Source organism: Ammospiza caudacuta, chromosome 7, assembly GCF_027887145.1.
Source record: "Ammospiza caudacuta isolate bAmmCau1 chromosome 7, bAmmCau1.pri, whole genome shotgun sequence".
Classification (NCBI taxonomy): Eukaryota; Metazoa; Chordata; class Aves; order Passeriformes; family Passerellidae; genus Ammospiza; species Ammospiza caudacuta.
Window position 1 is genome coordinate 4,000,378 of NC_080599.1, and position 23,711 is coordinate 4,024,088.

The 23,711-nt window shown below is 50.7% G+C and overlaps 1 protein-coding gene across 1 annotated transcript; it reads right to left on the reverse strand.

The window, feature by feature from the left end:
- Positions 1 to 3,847: 3,847 nt before the first annotated feature.
- On the reverse strand, positions 3,848 to 18,853 carry LOC131560200 (thrombopoietin receptor-like). Its single transcript, XM_058808868.1, is given in 11 exon segments — positions 3,848 to 3,930; positions 3,933 to 4,046; positions 4,128 to 4,219; positions 4,338 to 4,535; positions 4,585 to 4,751; positions 4,894 to 5,036; positions 5,140 to 5,312; positions 5,570 to 5,699; positions 5,862 to 5,952; positions 5,955 to 6,023; positions 18,794 to 18,853. Coding segments are annotated over 11 exon segments (1,320 nt in total).
- Between the last annotated feature and the right edge of the window lie 4,858 nt (positions 18,854 to 23,711).

Sequence of the window (23,711 nt, forward strand, 5' to 3'; positions counted from 1 at the left end):
TCCCAAGAAGCTAGGAAACCTCAGAGTCCTGAGCACCTGCACTTAGCCTGGAAAGGCCGGGAGGCAGCTCTAAATCCTCAGGTGAGGCAGCACTGAGGTCCTGGTATGAGAGCGCTGTGTAGCAGTGTTGTCCAGAGCCACTGCCAGGAAGTTCTGGGAGCTCCAGTCTATGAGATTCAGTTCTACAATTTGAAAGAGCAATGCAGGTCACACCATGATGGCTAGAGAGCCCTGCCCTTCACCCGTGCTGCTGCAGCAGGTGTGGGTGCACATGTGCACACACACACGTACAGGTGAGGGGCAGCCTTCTGAGTGTCACTATGCCCAGCTGCTGCGGGCAGGTACCCTGCTCCAAAGCATCTACACTGTGCCCTAGACCACTGTCCCGCTAAGGCCACACAGGGACACTCCAGAAGGGGTCTGTGCTAGCCTGGGTACACCAAATAATACAGATAGCCCAGTTACACTGTCCTAGGAACAGCAATCCAGTGCAGAATGTTCTGGATGCCCAGCACTCAACCCTGCAGCCTACTTACAGTAGTCGTTGAACATCTCTGGTGCATCCAAGACCCGTTCTGGCTTTGAGGGAATATTTCTGCTATTCTTCCTGCTGGATCCAGGTGCCATTTTCTGACTGTAGAGCACTTTCAGCTTATTCTGACAGCCTGTGTGCAGGGGAACAGGTTTGTTAACCTGAGTTAGTTTCCTCCCAGCTGAGTGCTGCTCACCCAACTAGGAATCCCTTGGAGTGAAAATAAAGTCCTAAGAGAAACACTCACAAGCCTGCAGTGCACTAAAATCACTGGCAGTATGAACTGCTGAACAGGGGTGAGCTACAATTTCCTCATTCATGGAAACAAATTTGACAAACACTTGGGTTTTTGAATCCCATTATATTTAGTTGCAGTTTAAGCTAGAAAGTGCACAGCAGAGGGTTTGATGCTATTACAGACTTCAGGAAGGTTTGGAACCTGCAGTATAGGTGAAATGTCACCGACATCTTTTCATAAAAATCCTTTCTTTAGGATTTTTCCCCCTTCTGAGAAGCTGTGGCCTCAGCAACCAAAGGTAAACAATGGTTATCTGCTGCTGGGGAATGCAACAGGTGGATGTGTGATTGGTCTCAGTTGGATGTTTGGATTTACTGACCACTCAAGGCAGAGCTAGGTCTCTCTCTCTGCTGAGACACAGCCCTTTGTTTATTCATTCTTTTTCTATTCTTAGCTTAGCTAGCTTCTGGGAACTTTCCTTCTATTTCTTTTAGTATAGTAATAATGTAATATATATCATAAAATAATAAATCAAACCTTCTGAACAGGAGGTCAAGATTCTCGTCTCTCTCTCCACCCTGAAGACCCTTGCAAGCCCTGTAACATGTGACCAACTGGCCGTCATAGCAACTCTCCTAAATAAATTCACTGTAACTGTTATGCCCTCCCTCGACCTCAGGAACCTTAAGAAAGGAGACTCCAGCCTGTACAGCTCTCAGAAACCAGTTGATTTCTCCTGTGACCACACACAGAGCCTCTGTGTTGCTGTTCCCCTGACCTGATCTCTCCTGCTGATTCAGCTCACACAGAGCCTGGATCATACCTTCTGGAGCATTCTGTGGTTTTCCTCTGAGGTGGAGGATTTTTGCCTCTTCTACATCAAAACCATTCAGATTACTGCCCAGGCTTTCTGTTGCTCCTACAGAGACAAATCACCCTCAGTGCAATGCATTTAAAACAATTCCCACACTGCAATTTAAACAGACACCTAAGTCCCTTTCTCTTAGAATCTGAAGATGTTTGCCTGTGCTGCAAGGGTCAGTCACACAGAGGCAGGTCAAAGCAGTTTTTCCTCAGACTTTCATACATCGTCCTGCTCACATTTTCACACAATGGCAAATTCAGTGTCATTGCCAGTGGGAAAAGCCACAGCCACAAAGCGACCAGATGCTTCACAAACAGATTTCAGAAGACAGTGTAAAACATTCCAGAAGTGTTCCCTGTGCAGACATTGTCCTAGAATAGCTACCACCAGTAGTTTCACTTTGCATAGGCTCACAGCTTTGTGTTTGTGTTGCCTGCTACATTTTAAAGCCTCATTAGTCAAAAGCTAAATTTTGCTACCAGAAGCAGCATAGGCTTAGAGTGCATGGCAGTCTCTACAGCTTCAGTCTCATCCTAGGCTCCTGAAGCCCAGAGCTGCAAGTAGTGACGGCTGGGACTTGTCAGTCCCGTGTGCCCACTTGATAGAACCTATTGTTCACTGCTCTGTAAAGGGGCAGGAAGGAGTAGCGGTTGTTGAAGCAATTGTAACTTAGCAACATGCTCACCTTCTTGGTAGGGGAATCCTCAGCAGGGTCATTCTCTTTGCTTAGGAGCAAATTTGCCATCTCCATCTGCATAGTGCTGCGGTTGGGAATGTAGCGATCCCCCCCGGCCTTTGTGGCATAGCTTTGAATTTTGGATCCAGATTTACCTGCATTCACATATGAAAATATTGTCTTACAGCTATTTAACAGCCTGTATTAGAGCTTTCACGGGAGCAAACCCAACACTCTTCCACATCACACCCACCAGACCAGTAGGACTCTGAGGTCTCATGCCACACAGTCACAACTAACTTATATTTTCCTCCCTGCCACCAAGTTGGTTAGGGACAGTGTGGTGCAACTCCTTGGGTCTAGTGTAACAATTCCAGAGTCCAGAGATAAGGGGAAGATACAAAAACGCTGACAGGATGTAAAGCTGTCAGCTGACAGTCCCGCCCACACTCGTCCTAGCATACAGCTGTGCCAGCAAGGCTCAGCTGGGCGAACAGCAGCTGGCCAGCCCCAGTGCTCAGAGCTCTGCCCCTCATGCTGGCAAGGAGGTGGGTGGCTGTCAGGAGCACAGCCCACCTCCTCCTGCCTGAGCAGCAGCCGGTAGGGCAACGTGGCAGGGAGCCCAGAGCCCCATGGCTACGGACAAGCAGCCTGGGCGAGGCTCCCGCACTCAACCTCTGCTGCCGGTGGCCGGCGCTCACCGGCTGTCGTGGACAGCGTCTTGCTGGAGCTGTGGGAGCGATTGGCCGGCTTCACGGGCGACACGCCGACGGGGCTGGGCCCGGGGTCGCTCTCCTTGGCCTTGCGCTGCCATCGCGCAGGCGGCGCATTCGGGATCAGCGTGTCCAGCTTCAGCAGCCCGTGCAGGTCCGCCTCCAACAGTACCTGCGCCGTGGTTCTGCGGGTGGGTGGTGTTGGCCGTGCCCACCGGCCGGGCTGAGCCTACTCCGACAGCCCCGCTGGCCTCCCCACCACCGGACCGTGCAAGCGCTCCGGCTGCTCCTCCCCTCCAACGCACACCCCCACTCTCCCCAGCCGCTCCTCGGGACACTCTGTCAGCCGATACGCCCTCCCTCTGCTCCTCGGGGCTCCTTGATCAGCCGGCACCTCTGCCAGCCGCTCTTTGGGGCTCCCTCTGATAAGCAACATTCTCCCTTCCCCTGCCCACCTCACCACAGCCTCCCTGCTCGGGACTGCGCCTCCAGGCCGCCTCTCCGGCCCTGTGGCACGCTCACCTCCGCGGCGCCGCCGCCGCTCACCCGCCCCACAGCATTTCAAACAGCGGGCGGACGGGGCCCCGCTTGGCCGCTTCACACCCACCGGCCACGCACTGCCCGGCGATGGCCGCGCGACGCAACGCGATTGGCTGAGCCGCGGGACGGGGCGGAGCACTCCGTGTGTGAAGTGAGGGGGCGGGACCGGGGGCGGGACCGGGGGAGGGACCAGATTGGGGCGTTCTTGTTAAGGCGGGGCGATCCGGGCCGGGGGCGCGGAGGCGCAGGAGGGACCAGGCGGGGGCTCGGGGGGAACAGGAGTTTACGGCGGGGTGGGGGCGGTCGTGGCTGCCCGCGGCTCCCAGCCGCTCATGAGCAGGTAGGACTGGTTGGCGATGTCGGTGCTGGACGGCCCCCAGCGTGCTCCGGCGGCGGGCCCGCCTCACGCCGGGGGCCAGGCAGCACCTCCAGCAGGCAGGGCAGGACGGTCTCCTCCGGCGGCTGCTTGTCGAAGGCATGGCCTGGGGCGACATGGAGTGGACGGGGTAGGGGCTGCCCTTCGAGCTGCCCCCGGGAGCAGCTGAGTCGCCCTACCCACCCACTCACCTGGCCGTGCTTGCTGCTTTCCTGGAGGAAGCTGCCCAGAGCACGGTGCAGCTCAGGAATGGGCGGCCAGAGTTTCTGCTTCATGTTGCTGGGTACACAGGAAGGGGCATTGAATTGACCCTCAGACTTGAGGTGCCCTAATGCCCCATGCAAGGTGCCCAGGCTTGGTGCTGGACCCCCCCGCCTGCCCCCGGCACAGCCCTTACCTGTAGAGGGAGGGGAAGGTGCAGCGCAGCCCCAGGAGCGCTGCTGAGAAGAGCAGCGGCACCACCGTAACACTGGGGATGAGCCAGCCTGCATCGGAGGAGGAATGCCGGAACTGTAGCCTTTCCCAGAGCCACCATCTCTGAGCCCCTCGCAGCCCCCTGCCCCGCGCCCCCCTCCCCATTTCCAGCACTGTCCGCCTCTTGCCGTCAGCCGTGTGGCTCCTGTGGCCGCAGCCTCCAGCCCTGCCCCTTACCCGCATCGGCCACGGCATCAACCACAACGGGTTTGGGCCCGGTGCTCCAGCTGCCTCTGTACCACGGCCCGCTGGGCTGGGCCCGCACCTGCGCGGGGTAGCGGGAGCCTGGGCGCAGGTCCAGGACCTCTTTCCTCGCTGCTCGCAGAACCTGCAGGACCTGCAGGGCAGAGCCGAGCTGGAGGCAGGGCTGCTGTGGGCTGGCACCAAGGGGCGGGTCCCGCTTGGCCCGAGCCCGCGCCTGCCGTGTGTCAGCAGCGGAGGGGGGCAGCGCTGCCCGGGGTACCCTGGGCAGGCCTTGCCTTCCAGTCATGGCTGTTCTCCATGGCACAGCGGACCTGGTAGTCCAGCTGCTCTGCAGGCAGCTCCAGGGGCGGCAGCCACTGCAGGCTCAGCCGGCCCTGCGACGCTGTTGCCTGCACAAGCTGTGGGGCATCTGTGAGCACTGCTGGTGTTGGGGATAGGCATTTGTCGCTCCTGTGAAACGGGACATGGGACACTGTGTCCCCTGTGAGCAAAGCAGGGGCTGCGGTGGCACTGGGACTCACCAGCCTGGTGCAGCCAAAAGGGCTCCTTGAAGTAGCTGAGTGTGGGCAGCATGTGGGTCCTGGTGACATTCACCAGGACAGAGATGGCACTGCCAGCCTTGGGCTGGAAGATGCAGGCATAGGTGCCCTGTGCCCCCCTGCTTACCTCCTTGCACTGTTGCCATGCATCTTCCCTGTGGGAGGAGTGGGGAGCCAGTCAGTCTCACCAAAGCATACCCACAGCCAGCATTCCTCCTGCTCTTCCCCAGGAAAGCTACTGCTGCTTGTAGTTGGAGGTGCAATGTGGTGAGGGGGTATGAGATTGGTGGTGGAAGGGCAGGACAGAGCAGGGCATGGGCAAGGGGCCCAGTGTGGGATATTGGGACACAGCAGGACCAGTGGTCTCTGGGATGTGCCTGCATGGGTGCCACCTGCCTGCCATGCCCCTTACCTTGTGCCAGCCCCGCTCGGAGGTGGCCGGTAGAGGAGCTGGTGGGAGCTGTGGGGCTCTGCAGGGTCCCAGCCCCACTCGCAGCGCACGTGCCGCAGGTCAGGGGTTCTGCAGCACAGCCCGATGTCTCCTGGGCAGGGAGAGCCAGGACAGGGAGGGGGCTGCTTCCCCTTGGCCCCCCAAAACTTGGGAGTCACACCTTGCTACAACAGGACCCCCAGCCCTGCAGCCCCAGGCGTGGGTGCCTCCCTGCTGTTGCTGCCAGCACCCTGCAGAGGGGATGGCTGCTCACCGGAGGAGTGGGGGGTCTCTGCAGCCAGAGCCTGCGACCAGGGCCCCCAGATGCCGTCCATGGAGGTACCGTCGGGCTTGCTGCGCAGCTGGTACAGATGTGGTACCTCACCCCTGGCTCCAGGCCCCGGAGCACCACCCAAGTTTTGGCCTGGACCAGCCTCTGCAGGAGAGGGGCCAAGCTGAGGAGCAACTGCAGGCTCCAAACGCCCCTGCCCATCCCTGACACCTCTATGTACCTGTCCCAGTGCTGCTCATTTCAGAGGGTGCTGCCTTGGTGGAGAGAAAAATCAATCTTCTGCCTTTCAGGGAGCTGAACGAGAAGGGACTCTTCACCATCCAACACCTGGCTGGGTCCCATTCAGAGGTCCTGCTTTGAAGCCTCCGTGAGGTTTGCTTGGCAGTTACCAGCGAGGTGAGAACATTGTTCTGAATTGTCCCCCATACTTCATACATGGTGTGTAGAGTAGGTATGTGCTTGTTCATCTCCATGTGTGCTAAGGGTCTGCCTTCATTTCTGGTTTTAGACCTGAGATTTCTAATTTCTGTCAGCTATCTGTAGGATCTGTGGGCACATGCAGCTGTATTTACTGGCAGGTCGGGTATCTGACACTCATCTTTGAGTGCAAATGCAGAAACTGAGACGCTAATGATGTAATTTCCCAGAGTCCCAGTCTCTGCCCAAGCTGTAATTCAACACTGCAAATTATTCTGTAGACCTGAGCCTGTGTTTTCTGTTTCCTGGCTGAGTGCTTCAACTGCTGGTGTTGCTTTTTGGAACAGGAGCACCTGACCCTTTTATCTTTATGACGTGTGCCTTGATGATTTGAAAGCAGCCCTTGCTTTAATTTTCTAGTAAAAGGGCCTAAAATGAAAGCTGTGGACATTTTAGAAGTTTTAAGTAGAACATTGAATGAAATTTTTATTTTAGGCCCACAGTGAGCAGGTCTGAGGCCAGAAATTGGTGCCAGAGTAAGTGCCTTTCTGTGCTTGTGCTCTCCAGCTCTTCCTGTACTTGTATGTTCCTCTAGACCCAGTGGGATGTGTTGTCATTTTCTGGGACTTCTGTTGAAGGCAACTGGTTTTCTTTTCAAGGTGATTCTTATGTTTCCCCTCATGGCTTCCCCAGGTGACCAACCTCCATTCCAAGGTGTCCTGCTCTGCCATTGTCACTCTGGGAGAGCTCTTTGTGACCTTGAAGAAGGACATGGACTCTGAGGTGGATGGGGTTGCTTTGCTCCTTCTCCAGATGGTGTCCAGCTCCCCAGAATTTGTTCAGAAAGCAGCCAGTCAGAGCCTGGGGATCATGGTGGAGAATGTGACTCCTGCATGAGCAATGACTGCTCTCATGGACATGGGAGTCAAGTAGGTTCTTCTTCTTTTAGTGATATTCTTCACCTTTGTGTGTGTGGGAGGGAGAAGGGATGAGACAGAGAATGGGAATGGTTGGAGGGAAGGGTCCTGTATCCTGCATCTTCTATGAACTCAGTGACTTGATTCTCCAACCAACCTCACTTCTGTCCTCTCGTCACCTATTTCTGCCCTCCTGCAGCCCATCAGTTCTCAGAATCACAGAAGTGTAGAATATGGGGAGCTGGAAGGGGCCCATCAGGACCATGGAGTCCAGCTCCTGGCCTTGCCCAGAACAGCCCAAGGGTCACACCAAGTGCCTGAGATTGCTGTCCAAATGCTCCTTCAGCCCTGTCAGGCTTGGTGCTGTGACCACTGCCCTGGGGAGCCTGTTCCAGTGCCCAGCCGCCCTCTGGGTGAAAAACCCTTTTTCCTGATATCCAAACTAAAGCTCCTCTGACTCAGCTTCCTGCTGCGTCCTGGAGTTCTCCCAGTTTGTCAGATTTTCCTAGATGTGGTGACTGATGGGGAAGGGAAAGTGCCTGCAAAGGCCAAGGGTAGAGCCTTGTGCTTTTGTGGGCAGAGGGGCAATTGCAATTGCAGCTGTGAGCAGTGTTTGGTATTTCACAGTGGTAACCACAGAGGCCCTGGGAAAACCATGTCTCCTCATGATGCCAGTAACTTGGGAAATGAGGAGGGTCCTTGCTGGGGCGTGGATCACATGGGGGACAATCTGCTGGGTGTGGCACAGCCTGCACAGCAGGTGCAGCTCCTGCCAAAGGAGCCTTGTATGACTGTCCTGGCTTAGAGCTCTACTTTCTATGCAAACTGATGTTTCATGTTAGCCTTGAGAAGATGAATCACTTTACAGGCACCTCCACAGGCTGACAGCCATGGGACAGTTGAAGCAAATGCTGCCTTAAATGTTGGTGCTGGGCCTGATAGTTCCCAAGAGACACTCTCTAGAACAGGACAGCCTGGCTAAACTGCCTGCCCCCCTTTCCTCAGCTTTGCAATAGGGTAAAACATTCAGATGGATCCATTGCCAAGCCCCACAGCAGAAACAGGCTTCATTGCTGGATATTCTGCAACTTCACAGCCCACCACGTGTTTTCCCTGCATTTGTTTTCCAAAGGTCTGCAGATTTGGGGATAAATGGGTGGAAAGAGCCTCAGTCCTGCTGTAGCTCTGTGTACTGGGTGACCTCTGATGGGTCAGCATCAATTGTCCGTAATTTCTAAATTATTCATATGTCATCTATTTCTTTAATCTTTCTCCGAGTAAATACTGTGAAAGAAACTGAGTATCAGACAGTGCAGGGAGACTGAATTCCTCCCTCTTCCGTGCAGGCAGGCCTAGTGTGCAATGCTACCTTTGTGTTTAGCTGAGGACAGAGCCTTGTGCAGGTGTCTGAAGGCGCAGGGAGAGCCCAGGCTCCTTCCCCCAGCAAGGGCAGGGAGCAGCTCTGGCCAAGGCCGGCGCTGCCGCTGCTCCTTGTCCCTGTGCCCAGGGTTTGCTCTCTCCTCCCCAGCAGCCGCCCCGCCCCGGTGCGCGAGTGTGCGGCCCAACTCCTCCTGTCCCTGGTGGAGAGAATTGGAGTCACCCAGCTCGCAGGCACCCCCAGGGCTGAGAGGCTGCCACACGTGGCAGGGAAGCTTGCTCAGGACTGCCACAGGGACACAAGTAATGATCTTCATTTCACCTCCCAAAACAGGAAAACCGTTTTGTGTCTGGCTGTAAAGGTGAAACCACACAAGAGTGGAAACTAAAGGGAATATGAAGTTACCTCACGGTGTGAATAAGGGTCACAGAATCATGGAATATGCTGAGTTGGAAGGGCCCATCAGGGTCATCGAGTCCATCTCCTGGCCATGTGCAGTGACCCCAAGAGTCACTCCATGTGCTTGAGAGCATTGTCCAAACTCTTCTTGAGCTCTCTCAGCCTTGGCCCTGTGACCACTGCTCTGGGCTGCCTGGGCAAATGGCTGTGCTGGGAAACCTGAGGTTGGCCAGCAAAAAGGAACATTGCCACCTTTATTCGGTGGCTTGAAGGATTCTTTACTGAGATCAAAAGAGCTCAGATCAGCCAGTCCAACACTTTTGTTTGGCCTTAGGTGCACAACACAAAGCCAAAGTGTTGGCTAATGTTCATCACTGAAGGATCCCAACATCCATTTTTCATTAACTTCGGACTTTCTAGAAATATTTCAGGGGTCGTTAGCCAAAATATTCAGTCTTTCTAAACCTGTTCTGCAGATTTCTAGAATGCTGTTATCTGTGGCTCAGTGAGTTCCAAACTTCTTCTTGAAGAAAACTGTGGTTTCCTACTGGTAAAATCAACCCAAATCACCAAAATCCCGTTCCTTTGGTGATGAAATTCCCATGAATAGCTGCCAAGAACACCAGAGCAACTAGCTGCCCCTGTGCATACCCATAGTATAGAATAATCAATAGGATGCATGAGGTGTTTTGTCCTGGCTTCCCTGCCAGGTAAAGAAAGGCAAATTATTGTGCAATGGCAGCAAGACACTGCTAATAGGCTCTGACAACAAAGCAGATGTGTTTTGCTTGCTCCCTGGGATCCTTTGATGCCACAGAAGCACACCCCCAGTTTCAGAGTGAAATGGTATTTTTCTGTGGCCCCACATTCTCCTCTTGCCTCTTGTGTTCAGCTGACAGCACTGTGCAGTGTCAAGTGAGGTAAATCTCCCTCTTTGCTGAGTAGGCAATGCCTTCTTATGCAGGGATTGCACCTGATGAGTTTAAGGTATCAGTCTCTTCTGGTAACGCTCTTCCTGTGTTTGTTCACTTTTCTTTTGTTTCCTTCCTTCATTCCTTCCTTCCTTAGGCATTATGGACAGGAGATGGTGAAGATGTTGCTCAATCATCAACAATTTAAAACAGTTTTGGAACAATCTCTTTCCTCCCGTGACCTGGAAGATATTCTGACAAGAATTAGGAAGAAAATAAGTGCTTGGCAGGAGAAATGTCTCCTTTGTGCAAGTATTGCAACTGCTAATATGAGATCAAACATACCCAATCTGTCTTTAGCTCATTCCTCTTCTGCTGAATCATTTTGCTCCTGGGAATGAGCTGTTAATCCTCAGCCTGTTCATCTGCAGACCACAAAGGAACTGATATTATTAGGGAAAAGTGGGGTTTTGAATATTTTCAATACTGGTCACAAAGAGGAAAGGGAAAGAGGAGAAAATGGATTTACATTTAAGCGTAAGCCCCCACCATGCTCTCCCTACCCTGCCCCCTGTACAGCAATTAAGTGAGAATTGTGCTTCTGAAGATAACAGAGTCTTTGCAAAGGACACTGGAAGTAGTAGTGCCAAGAAAATTTCCAAATTTACAAAAGATGTCCAAGTGAATCCTAGTTACTACAATGACTGTCTGTCTTTCGGGAATACTGCCCTGCTGTCCAGCCCTGTGGAGCTGGAAGAAGCTTGGTGAATTCAGCAGCATCCAGTGGAAAATCCTTTGTTTGTTTGGGGGAGGCGATTTTATTTTTTCTATGGACATTATAGAAGGGAGTCTGCCTTTGTGCAGGCACAGGGAGAGTGAGTGTTGAACCAAATCAACTTCCAACACACTGGGCCAACCCCCAAAGAGTCCAATTTTTTCTGTTTATTCCTTCACAAACACTCGTTGTCTGCCAGTTTGCATTATTCCCATTTATGCTCAAGACTAAGGAATTTGGGATTTTAGACTGCTGCTGAGTCTGGTAGCACCCATAACCTGCCTTGGGCTATTGAAAACAAAGAGTTGGCATCACTGAATCTCTGGTCTGTTTCCATCTGTAAGTTAGGAAATGTTTCCCTAAGCCTTGGTAGCAGTGATCCTGGTTTTAACTTGTGTTTTAAACAGGGAATTTCCTGTTTTATACTCTAAAGATTGATGGGGTTTCTCTGTGTCTTTGTCGGGGATGGAAAACCAGAAGGCTGAAGGCCCATCTTTCAAGGAGCGGGTGAAGGAGAGGAACGATGGCTCAGAGGAGCCCCAGGCCACATTGTCTGCTGGCAAACGGTACTGAGCACTTTTGTCAGATGTGACAAAGCACATGACAAGCTTTACATGCCTCTTCCTTAGGAAAAACTGGCAGAGATGACCAATGCCACAGATTGTTTCCTTTCCCTACAAATGCTCTAGGATAAAAAATGTCTACTTGTGCATTGTGCTGAACACAACTTCTCTGGAGGGATTTCCACAAAAATGGAGAGACAAACAGACAACCATTGGTGGCAGCTCAGATGATCCAGTGCATGGCAAGGGCAGTGTTGTGGAGGCTGGGAGAGAGCCAAGTTTCTGCTGCATGACTTGGGACAAGTAAATTCAAACAGGGCTTTTTTTTTACCTGAGTGGAGTCTTTTTCAGATGGGTGTTTTGATGAGAAATCTCAGTCTGGAAGCAAGATGCCATTCCACAAAGATACAGTTCTCATCCGTGTGTTTGGCCTGGCGGAATCGTGGTTTCCTTACCCTTAAACAGTGCCAAGTTTGAGTAGTAAGTAGCAAAGCAATTCCTGAACAACTTCAGTCAACAGGTGTCTCAATGTGGACTTTTTGCCTTGATATTCCTGTCCTTCATGTAATTTGCTTGATGGAAAGCATGTTTGGTTTATTTCCCCCTGTGCTGCAATCAGCATTTAAGACAGGAATTTGCTCCTTGCTGTCTCTTCATGGCAGCTGCAGAGCTGCTTGTACCTGTTCTCCTCTGATAGCAGAGGGGATTTATTTAGCTCTGTCCTGCTCAGCAGTGACAGGAAAGTGACCACATGCCTCAGTAGCACAGCTGGCATCTTCCCATGCTCATGGAAGAGACAGGTTGATCAGGAGAATTGTTCCCAGTGGGGTTGTTAAGCTGTGCATCTAGTCTCTAGGGAAGCAAATGAAATGTGAGTGTAGGTCTGGGATGTTTGGCTTCTGTTTTTATCTCTGTTACTGATTTTCTGAATCTTTCAAATATGGCCCTGTTTATCTGTTCAGAATGCATCTCAGCTACTTTTCCAGATTGTCATGCCTGGTTGTAGAGACATTTCTCCAGAGTGATGAGTTTCCTTATTCTAAGACACACACGTCCCTTATGAGGAGGCATTTAAACTTGGAAGTGATGTCTCTCTTTCTCCACAAAGCAAAGTGACCTGTGTGCCCTGGCAGCCATCTGAAGATAGATCAGATGCATCTCATCCTTGGCTTTCCTGAGTGAGCAGTGGTGAGAATGTCACTTGCAGATTGTCTCCTGTAATGATTGTCATGAGGTCCATGTTGTTCTTCAGAGCCCCATGACTTTGCAGCTTGAAATCACATAATTAGGAAAGCTGCTCAAGATGTTTTGCTCACAATTAACTGCAGGTATTGTCTGCGGCTGCAGCTGTCTCCATAGAGAGCAGCAGGCACAACTTTCCCAGGCATTTTTCTGGGGAAGGCTGTGAGAAGATCAGAGAAAAGAAGGAGAAACAATTCTTATCCTCACTTGCTGCACCTGTTGTTGTGAACACGTGGAATGTGTTATGGAAATTTGTTTACCAAAGGGTAATTTCTTAATTGGCCACTGGTGATGGTGTTTTGGATTCAATTGACCAATCTGGGCTGTCTGTACCAGACTGTCTGAAAGGGCGATGAGTTTCTGTATGGTACGGTACGGTATGGTAACATGGAGCCCATGCTAATTATTTCCACTATGGGGATGCCATGCTGTGATAATTATCACCACCAGGTCCTCATTTGGTTTTATTTTCCAGGGTGAAATCTCCCTCTGATGGACACCTCCTACCCTGTGCAAAAGCCCAGGTCACGTCACCTCCAGCTGTGGAAGAAATGGAGCTGCTCCAGAAGCTTCACCATCTCCTGAAAGCCAAGGGGTTTCAGACAAGGATGGAAGGAGTGGAACTCCTCCTAGACCTGTGCAAAAACAGCCCCCAGCTCATCTCCACTAACATTGCCCAAGTATGTAGGGTATCTTCACTGCTCCTTTCCTTTAGCTCCTTTCCTAAGCCTGTAGCAGCAAAGTTAATTCAGTGTGTCTTGGCACTCTGTCCTGGCTGTTTGGGACACTCTGGTCCCTCTCACCCAGACAAATGTAATTCAGGTCCAGGCTTCAGGACAAGGTATTTCAGTCCAGCTGTATTTGTCTGGCAGGTGCCTATTGATGCTGTTCATCAGATGATGGCAGAATTTTCTGCTGGTGTAACTGCTGCTGTCTCCTACTCCCAGCTGGGTGAAGTGAAGGGAATCCAGCCCCTGAAAGCATGGCAATTGTTCTCTAGACCAAAAATGAGTTTGCATAGCGAAGAGAAGTATCAGGCTGGGTTGGTTTAGACCCAGTTGTTTTTTTTAAAGGTTACTTTTATATACTCCATCTTGTTGTACACAGGCACAGCTCTGGCTACTCATTTCCATCCTTGTTCCTATTCCTCTTGGTAAAGACAGTGCTCACCCTTCTTGGAGGTCTTTTTTTCTCTTTGGAAAAGGAGGAAAACAGCTAAGGACTCATCTCTGCCTTCTCCTCCCAGTAGCTGCTTTTTCCCTTTTTCCAGGAAAAGGTGCCTGATAATGTGGCTGTCAAGGGACTGAACCTGCTCTAATGAGAGCTGTACAGCACATTACATTTCAGAAGTCCACCTGTTACTTAGAGAAATTGTCTGGATCCTGGAAGAGTTGGTCAGAGCCCTGCAATTCTCCAGACACTGCCTCTGAGACAAACAAAAGAAAACTTAGATCTCCTCCAGCCATGGCAAAATCATAATTGCCCTCCGTACTTGAGACAACTGTATAGAGAACCGGGCATTGTAAAAATCTGCTTCCATTCAAAGCAAAGGTACTCTTTAGCATTAATAAATGGAATTTTTTTAGTGGTTTATAGATGGAGAGAAATACCATAGGAACTATTCAGTCCCCAGCCAAACCTCCTAAAAACAGAAGAAAATCTTTCAACCAGCATGAGGCTGTGCCACCATTCCAGTGAGTGGCCCACAGGAAAACAGTGAAATTGTGCAAGCAAGTGCTGACCTGACAGAAAGGATCACTTTCATCTTTGACATTGCTGACTGCTACATCCACTCTTCAAACAGGGGCATTTGAATCCAGCTTTCACGTTGCTTGTTCTCTTCACAGATTTTTGATTATTTTGTCCTGAGAATATCTGACAGCCACAAGAAAGTGAAGCAGAGGGTGCTGGATGTGCTGACTGAAATCACAGGAGCCCTGAAAGATGCCTTGAACCCGGTGATCATTGGTTTGGTGGAAGGAATAACAAAGAACCTGAACTCAAAGGATCCCAGGGTTCGTGGGGCAGCTGTGAAAGCACTGGGAGAATCCATTGCTCATTTGGGTAAGGCTGAGCCCTGGCAGGGACTCTCCTCAGCTTCGTCTCTGTCTCTCCTGCACAAGAGAGCGCTGAGTGCCTTGACAGCTGCTCTTGTCTGTGGAACACTGCAGCTGACACCCACCAGAGGCTGTGCAGGTGCAGTCCTTATGCACCATCCCCAACAGGCTGGAATGGGATCAGCATTTCCCAACAGTCCCAGGAGCCCTTGGCTCTGTGCTGCTTGTCTGAAGGGCAAGTCCTTGACTACAGCTCTGCTACAGTTCAGGGGCAAAGGGGGTTTGGAGTTTGCTTGGGCCCTGTCTGACTTCCCAAATGAACAGCTTTGCTGTTGGCATGAAGGGACACTGACCATGAGAGCTTCTGCAGGGCAGCCACCTGCAAGGCTCTACATTAGAGGCATTGGCTGCATATTTTCCACTTTTCTTCTTTGTCTTCTATGTTCAAAGGGGAACTTGTGATTCACCAAGTTCATTTCTTTATATCAAACAGGTATAAACCCAGCTGTCAATGATGCCTTGTTCCACGTGTTGTTTTGCGTGGGGCAAGATGGCCACAGCAATTAACTACATAGGCAAGGGCTGCTCTAAATTCCTTTGCCACACACATTTATGTCAGCTCTGAGAATGCTGCACTAGGGGAATATGCCTGAAAAAAATAGTGCTGAAGAGGCAGGTCTTCAAGGGGAGCTTCCACTTTCTCCTCCCCAGCTGCTTTGTGAACTCAGGAACTGCCTGACTCAGTGCCTTTCTGTGTCCCAAGTATGGGGCTCTTCCTTTGTGCTCTGGGATGCAAAACCTTTTCGCTGCTTCCATGTGACTGAACTCCTGAGGTCCCTGATGTGAAATGTTTTAACACAGCTCCTGCTACAACATACAACTTTGGATTTACAAATGTGAAAGGAGAGCTTTTCTTTTGGAATTTAAAACCCTGCCAAGTAGGCTGGAAGGAAAGAAAAAAAGGATTCAAAAATCTGCAGAAATGTACTTTATTTTATAAAATGGGGCTGGCCCTGCCCTTTCCCTCCCCACTGTCCTTTGTCCTATGACCTGAGCAAAGTGAGCAGAAACGTGTGTTTCCCTTGTAGATAAAGTGTCCCTGCTGAAAGAGTTCAGCTCCCAATGGAATCACCTGAGTGGCCAAGCCCTGCTGGATGTCACCGAGCGTATCACAGGTTTGGCCTCCCCTTCTGAGCCCAGAGCTCTTCCCAGGGAGCATTTACAGGGAATGCCTGTGAGCAGACAGCAGAGCAGCTCCTCCAAACCAGGAGGTGCTGAGCGTGTCCCTGCTGCCCCATGGCCAAGGCAGGTGGGTTTGGCAGGTTTTCCCTGGCTGCTGCAGAGCTGGGCAGCACCTGAGATGGGGGCGGCGCTCGGCCTGGGGCTGAGCTCTCACTGGGGCATCTCAGAACCACCTCCAGCAAAGGGAGGGCTAAAAATGCCCCAGCTGGCTCCTCTCTGGGGAGCTCAGGGACATCTGTGATCTTTGAGGGGAAATGGTGGCCAATGCTGTTTAAGGGCATCCCTTTGTTTTGTCCTCACAGAATTCTTGTTTTTCTCTTGGAAAGTTTTGAGGCTGAACCAAGCAGAGCCTGGGGGTCACAGCTTAGGTCAGAACTCAACTGAGGTACCAGAGGCACGGGTTTAGTGCAAGGCAGCCTCTGGGGCACAGGGACAGAAGCAGAGTGCTGAGACTCCCTGCCTGTGCTGTCACAGTGGCCTTGGACTGAGCCTTTCAGGGTGTGCAAACAGTGTCTGCCTGTGTCAGCGCTGTCCAAAATGCTACAAATGCAGCTGATAATTGATTCTTCAGAGGAGCTTGCTGTGTCAGCAAGAGCCAAGGAATGGAAAAAGGATAATCTCAATATATAGCAGAGAAGATGATTGATAACCTTGCTTTAACTGGGCTAAATCCACTGCTAATTATGCCAACATCTTTGAATGCAAGGTTTAATACACTTTGTGTCTTCATTAAGAATCTCAAAAGGGCATGTTCAGCAATTGGAAATGTCAAAGGGCCTTAAAGACCATTTGAATAAAGTAGATCTCCAGCAATAGGGAATTTAGTTTAGCAGTTCTTTTATATACATTCCTTATAAATAAAGGAATTAACCATAAATTAGGACTACTTTAGAAAAAGCAGATGTTCTCTCTGAGATTTAGTAGGAACAGACAGCTGTTCCTCACGTTCAGTAGTCACCAATGTCTTTAATTGCATTTAAACTGAAATGAATTCCCATTTTAAAATGGGTACCATAACCCTTTCCTGCTTAGCAGAATTGGTTTTGGGTACTTGCAGGAGCTCTTTCAATGTTGATGACTGCTGGAGGATTAACAGCATAGAGAAAATGAAGTCTCTTCCACCACAGAATATTAAATGGCTGCTAGATAACATTTTGTCTGATCAGAAAATAAGAATGGTCTCCAGAGCATTTCAGGTTTTTTTCTCTCAGCCAAATCTGCCATGCAAGAAGCCTGTTGGTAGTAAGCTTTTGTCTGTGTTTGATATAGTTCAGTTCAGAAAATGGGCAGAGAAATTTCAGAGACAATATGAGAAAACATTCGTGTTTTGGTTACATTTCAGTCCCCTGTGTAGCATTTTTCTTTCTCTGTGCCCCTATTTCAGTGGATATTATAAGAAAAAATGCCATTACCATTGGGAGGGGAAATGGCATTAAAATGTGGAGATACTCAAATGCCACAGCAATGGGATCTGGGTAATTGTCTAAAACACGCTGAGGTTTGAAACAGCTCTTTGTTGGAAGCCCAAAAGCATTCTGCCAAAGACCCCAACTGGTCACTGATGTTTCTCATCCAGCTGTCAGGCAGCAGCCATCTCTGGTGGGCTGGAGTTTTGAGGTGTGTTCTAATCCTGCCCTTTGCTGTGTGCCACTGAGCACAGGGAAGAGCCAGATTAGACATTTGGCACTTGGCATCAAACTTACAAAAATGGAATAATTCCTTTTATTAGAAATCTCTCCATTTCCTCTCTATGGTGCATTTCCAAATCTTCAGTGTGGGTTTAGAAAACTTCTTAATGGAAATCAAAGGCAATTGGACATTTCATTCATTGTTCATGCAGAGATTGTGAAATAATTTAGTAAAGGTAGGAAGTCTGCCGCAGGGACAAGGCTCTGGTTGGAGCAATTAGTGCTGAGGGGTTGGTGGTTCTGTTCCCAGGATGCTCAGCTGCTTTGCCCGTTTCTGGACCAAGGGGCTCTGGGTGCTGTTTTGCTGCTCTTGGCCAGAGAGGCTGGCAAGAAGCAGAAGCAGAGGTAGATCCTTGTTGCAGTGAGGCTGGTGGGTAAGGAGCTGTGTCTCTGTCCCGGCAGTGCTTGTGCAGGGGGTTCATGCCAGGAGCCCTGAAGTCGCCCAGCGCGACGCCCTGCCCGTGCTCTGGCCCTGCCTGGGGAACAAGGCGCTGCCTGTGCGGAGTGCCAACGTCTGCACCGTGGCCACCAAGCTGGCCTCTGCCCTCTGCAAGGTGATGGGCACCCAGCTGAAGGAATGTGCTGCCAGCAAGCCTCCACATGTGCGGGAAAACCTCTCCAAAATGCTGGGCTGGTGAAGGCGAGATGTTCTCCAGAAAGCTGAGGAAGCGCTGAGTTGGACACCTCTGGATTTGCCTTTTTAGCTGTGCCAAAAATGATGAAATCCTAGGGAAGGGTGTGCATCTGCCCCTGCTCTCTCCATCACATTTCCTAGTCATGGCATGGGGGCCTGGAGCAGCTCCAGACTGAGGACAAGGTGAAGGCAATCATGGCTCAGCCTCACACAGAGGTGAGGGGGGAGCTGGGCCAATCTCTGCTGGCAGGAAGGGTCTTGTGGCAGCCCAGAGAGGCTGTGCACATTGCCAGGGAACAGCTGTGCCCTGCATGCGCCCCTGCAATGAGCTGTGCTGCTGCCAGTGCCCCTGGAGCTGTGGGGCTGCTGAGCTGTGGGGCAGGCAGAGGAGCAGGAGGGTGCATGTGCAGCTGAGCCATTCCTGGAGAGCACAAGGCTCTGGGCTCCCTGCTGTCCCAGGGCAGCCCAGAGGCCAGGCTGTGCCTGTGCCAGCTCTGGGCTAGTGGCTCAGGGTTTGCCCTGGCCTGCCTCAGTGTCTGCCAGCAGGAGCATGTTTCCCTGAGCAGCTGTTTACACATCTCCAGGAAATGTGTCCCAGGAATTATGGAGCTTCAGATGCTTTAGGTTTGCATGGAGGCCTCTGTTAAAGTTTGTGTCTCCATTTTGCAGATCTGACTGGTTACAGTCTTACCGAGAAGTTGTCTCGGGACACTTCGGATGTTCTCTCACCCACAAAGTCCTTGTCTCCCATCCTGAAGAGCTCTCTATCCTCCAAGCTCAGGAAGAAGCTGCTGCCTGTATGGGGAGTGTTTGAAGAACAGGATTGATGCGTTAGGCTTCATAGTTATAGATGTACATAGGTTCTGATCTTTAGATGTAGTTTTGAATTAATGTGGTTTGATTCTGTCTTTAAGTTTTGATGATGTATTTTTAATTCTATATATTTCATTTTGATGATGAAAAAAAGTAAATAAATAAACAAAATTAAAAAAACCAAGAGGAGAGTGTGAGACCAGGACCTGCTGGCGTAGAGATTATGGGAGTGCAGCTCACTCAATGTGCCAGTGTCTCACCACATGCTTTCCTCATTGGGCCTCTCCTCTTCCACTTTGGCCATGTTTTCTTTGTGTCATTTCTGCTGCTCTTTGTTACTTAGCATTACAACAGAGTCACCTGTTGACCTGTTTGAGGGACAATGGATCCAAAAGATCCTGTATAATCAAAGGTTTTCTAACTAGGTGTGTTCTGTGCTCACCAAAGGCCTGAGCAAAGAAACCAAGAGAAGTGTGCCCAAATCCCAAAGCTTTGCTCCTTTGCAATCTCCCACAGATCTGGCTCACAGGTGTCTTCAATCACAATTCCATAGGTAAGAAGAGGTCGTGTATTTCACTGGGAAAAGATGCACTGCCTTGGCAAAGTCACCTGTATGTGTATTTACCCAGGACAGCACTTCAGCTGTGTTGTTTGCACCTTGTTTCCAGAAGGATAAGTGCACTGGGAGGCCAATAACAAGTGACAAGGGTTCCTCAAATCTGCACTGCAGCCTGGGTGCCATTCAGCCCAGAGCTAGGGGATCATTTGTTCCCGTGGACCAGTGCTTGCCAGTGGAATGAATTCCTGCACAGCTGGAAGAAGAAATTCTGGATTCAGCTCCAGCTCTTGGTGGGCGGCATGATCATTGACAATGCTGCCCTTCCAGAAATTATTCTGCAGTTTCCTTTCATAGTCATTTGAAGCTTTTAAACTTCACATTTCAATTTGCTTTGCATTAGGGTAAAACACTTCTGGGCCCAGTGCAAGCTGTAACCTTTTGGCAGCAAAGTCCTCATGGTTGCCAGCTTCTGATGTTACACAATGTCACCTGGCTGCCTGTGTTTGTCCCTGCCTAGCTCTGGGTCTAGTCCCGGCCTAGCAAAGCCCAGGCAGGGTGGAACGTTGCAGGGAAAACTGGTCCATGAGCTTATGGGGTTGCCATCAGCAGCAGAGTCAATGTGCCCTTTGGGGACTTCTCTGGAGACAAAATTAGGGACCTACCCCATGCCACAATATTCTCTTAGATCTTTCTGAAATATCCTAGAAAAGGCTGTGAAACTTCACATCTCCTTGCACACCCACTGTTTGAAGAGGGGCATTTTTGTCCTTCCTCAAAGTCATTGCTCTTGCACATCAGAAACATGAACATCAACCAACAGGAATGATGCATGGTCTTCTACTGCTGCTGCAGAGGACTGGGCAGTGCAGACCTGGGTGTTACCAATATGAGCACTTAATTAGCATTTCATGCTCCTTCAAGCTGTCCAGATCTCAGGGCTTTTTGTTTCAAAGCAGCCACTGCACCATCTCTAGGGAAGAACAGGAAATGGGAAACAGAGACTGCCAGCCTTGCAGGGGTGTGAGAGAAAACCTGAGGTGTCTGCATCAAAAGATGAATGACAAGAGTGTAATGTCCAAAGCAAACGCTTCGTTAGGATAGCAGGAGAAGTTCTTTACTGCATGCTTGCATGAAGATCATTTGGAATCTCCTTTTTGTGTCTCATGCAGAAAAGGAGCTCTTAATAATACCACGCTACCTAAACCAGATTGGGATGTAGCTCTGTAGTGGTTCACAATGAAGCAGACTGCCTGCTGTGTCACTGCCAGCCCTGCTGAGCCTGCGAGGGACTGTAGTGTATCCCATGCCTGTTTTGCCTCCAAGCAGAGCTTGGTTTTCCTCATTAGTGTGGCGTAATTACAAGAGTAATAAAATGGACAATTAAACTGGCCGCTTTGGAGGATATGCTCATGGTTTGGCATGTCAGTCCTGTACCTCATGCTCCCAAGGCTTGTTACTCATCATAAAGTATTTTAACAAAAAACCTCAGCTCTCATGTTACATCTGAAGAAAATTGTACAAGATCATCAAGAATTCTGCTGTCAGGAACAAGACAAGAGCCTTGCGACACTCACTTGCAGCTGTCCTGGATTGCTGCAGCCCTTTGTGAAAAGCTGCTGCAGACAGAGTGTTTGGAGTTGGTTTGGGCCTTTATGAAAGATCTGTGGAGCAGTGTGGAGGGCTCTCCTGGCAGGAAACTGTTTGTCCAAGCCCAGGGACACGGTGCCGGCAGGAGCGGAGCGGCCCCGCTCCCAGCCCGAGAGTCTGTGAGCTGAGCCACGCCGGGGAGACAAGGCAGCGAGGGGCTCCAGCCCAGCTGCTTCACTGCCCTGCCCGCCCCATGGAGCTCTGCCGTGGGAGAAAGCCGACACTGGATGAGTCCCCGAGCCTCCATCAGCTGCTGGAACTGCTCCGTGACAGCTCCTGTTCTTCCGAGAGAGACCCCAGCGCTTTCTTGGAACGCATGTCTAGGGACGATTCTGTTTGATAATAAACTGTTGGGGGTTTTCCACTTCCATCCATTAGTAATAATTTCCTATTGCTGGAAAGGGATTGTTGGCACACTTTAGAGGAAACAATTTATTGCACAATATCCTGTTTGAAGTTGTCTGAAACTGTGTGAGACAGATGGCTTCACACAGGAGCATCCCCAAGGCTGCTGAGGGGAAGGCACAGAGGAAGACAAACCCAGTATTTCTGAGGGAAACTCCTTGACACCAACCCAACATGAGTTGTCAAACAGCAGACCTGATGTTTCGAGACATGATCCAAAGGGGAAACCTTTCAGTGTGTTTGGTCCAGGCTGGGTTATGCTTGAGGCAAAGGTGTGTCAGTGTGTTGGATAATACTCTTTTCTTGACCTAGAGATGGGGAAACTGAGAGGTGTTTCAAGAACTTTTATTCCATTTTCAGTCTCATGAGAAGGGTGAGACAATACAGATGTTATAATTCACGCCATCACAATCAGAAGCCAACTAATTCCTAATTATAATACATTATAAGCGTTTCTTGGTCTATCAGCCTTTTGCCATGCCACGTTGTAGGTGCCTTAAAGCCAATTATTTAAAACTGCCCCTCAGGGGTCCCACTACAATGCATCTTTCATAGCTCTGTTTTTCCAAAATCTTATTTGCAAGGCCATCTTTTGGAAGTTTTTTCCAGCTTCATTTCTCTCTCAACAATATCTGTCCTATTCCATGGCATTTTTAAGTTAGCATTTCTTGTCTCAAGGTTTATATACAGATGCATACTCTGTGGGCCTTCTACTAGGCCCTAAAAGCTTTCTACAAATCCATTTCCCACATCAGTGCACTTGGCTCCTTCTCTCCTCATTGTGCCTGGCAAGCCCAGGAGCCCAGAGTTCCTGCAGAACCCATCACAGCACTCAGTGGGAGCAAACTTGTGTCCAGTCCTCACCTGGAGCTGCGGTGCCCAGCATTCAACCACTCTGGAATGAGGAACTGTTCCTGATCTTTCAGAAGGAGCTAAGGAGCTTTGGCCTTCAGATCAATTGTCTGCAGGCTCCTGCAGTGCCTGGTGCTGCTCCCTTGCCAGAGGCCAGGGGGGCACATCTGGGCTGCTGTGTCTGGCTCTGGGGCTCCCTGTTCTGGGCAGTGAGGAGGAGCTGCAGAGGCTCTTCAGGATGGGCAGGATGGGCTTTGGGGCTGGCAGGAGAAGCTGAAGGACCTGGGCTGCTGGAGCTGCTGAACAGGAGGCCCAGGGCTCCTCCTGCAACTGCTCCAAGGGTGGTTCCAGACAGTCACAGAATCAGCAAGGGTGGAACAGGCCATGGAGATCATCAAGTCCAACCTGTGCCCTGACACTGCCTTGTCTCCCCTGAGCCTCCTCTTCTCCAGGATAAACAACCTCAGCTTCCTCAGCAAGTCCTCACAGCTCTTGTGTTCCAGATCCATCACCAGCCTTGCTGTCCTTCTCTGGACACACTCCAGCCCCTCCATGTCCTTCCTAAATTGGGGGTCCAGAACTGGACACAGCACTCGAGGTGCTGCCCAACCAGTGCCCAGCACAGGAGAAGAATCCCTGCTCTGCTCCTGCTGGCCACACCATTCCTGATCCAGGCCAGGAGCCATTGGCCTTCTTGGCCACCTGGGCACACTGCTGGCTCATGTCCAGCCTGCTGTCCATCAGTCCCTGCAGGTCTCTTTCTGCCTGGCTGCTGTCCAGCCCCTCTGGCACCTTGTTGAGGGAGGGAGGTAGGGAGGGAATGGGTCCAGATCCAATCCTTCCTGAAATGTGGTGTTTGCTGGCACTGCCAGTTCCCAGATCTTGATATTTCCCTATTCTGGTACAGCCCAAGTGCAGCAATTTGCTGGCAAAGAAAGCCAAAACCAAGCAAAGACCTGGTACCTACAGCAACCCGATCTCGGGTTTGCTGATACCACCAGTACCCAGACTGGGAATGTTTCAGATGCCTGCACAGCCTAATTCCAGCAGTTTGCTTGCACAGAAAATTTGCATCTGGAAATTTCTCACTGCCAGCAAAACCTAAATGAAGCAATTTTCTGGCAAAGAAAGCCAGAACCCAGCAGCTTCCCAGTGCTGCCACCAGCACCACCCAGGTCTGGTGTTTGCTGCACAAGTGCCAAGATCTGGAAATTTCCCAGTGCTGGCACAGCCCAAGTCCAGCAATATGCTGGCACAGAAAGCCAAAATTTGGCAGTCTCCTGATGCCAGTACAGGTGCTCAGACCTGGTGTTTGCTGCCACAGCCAGTGCTC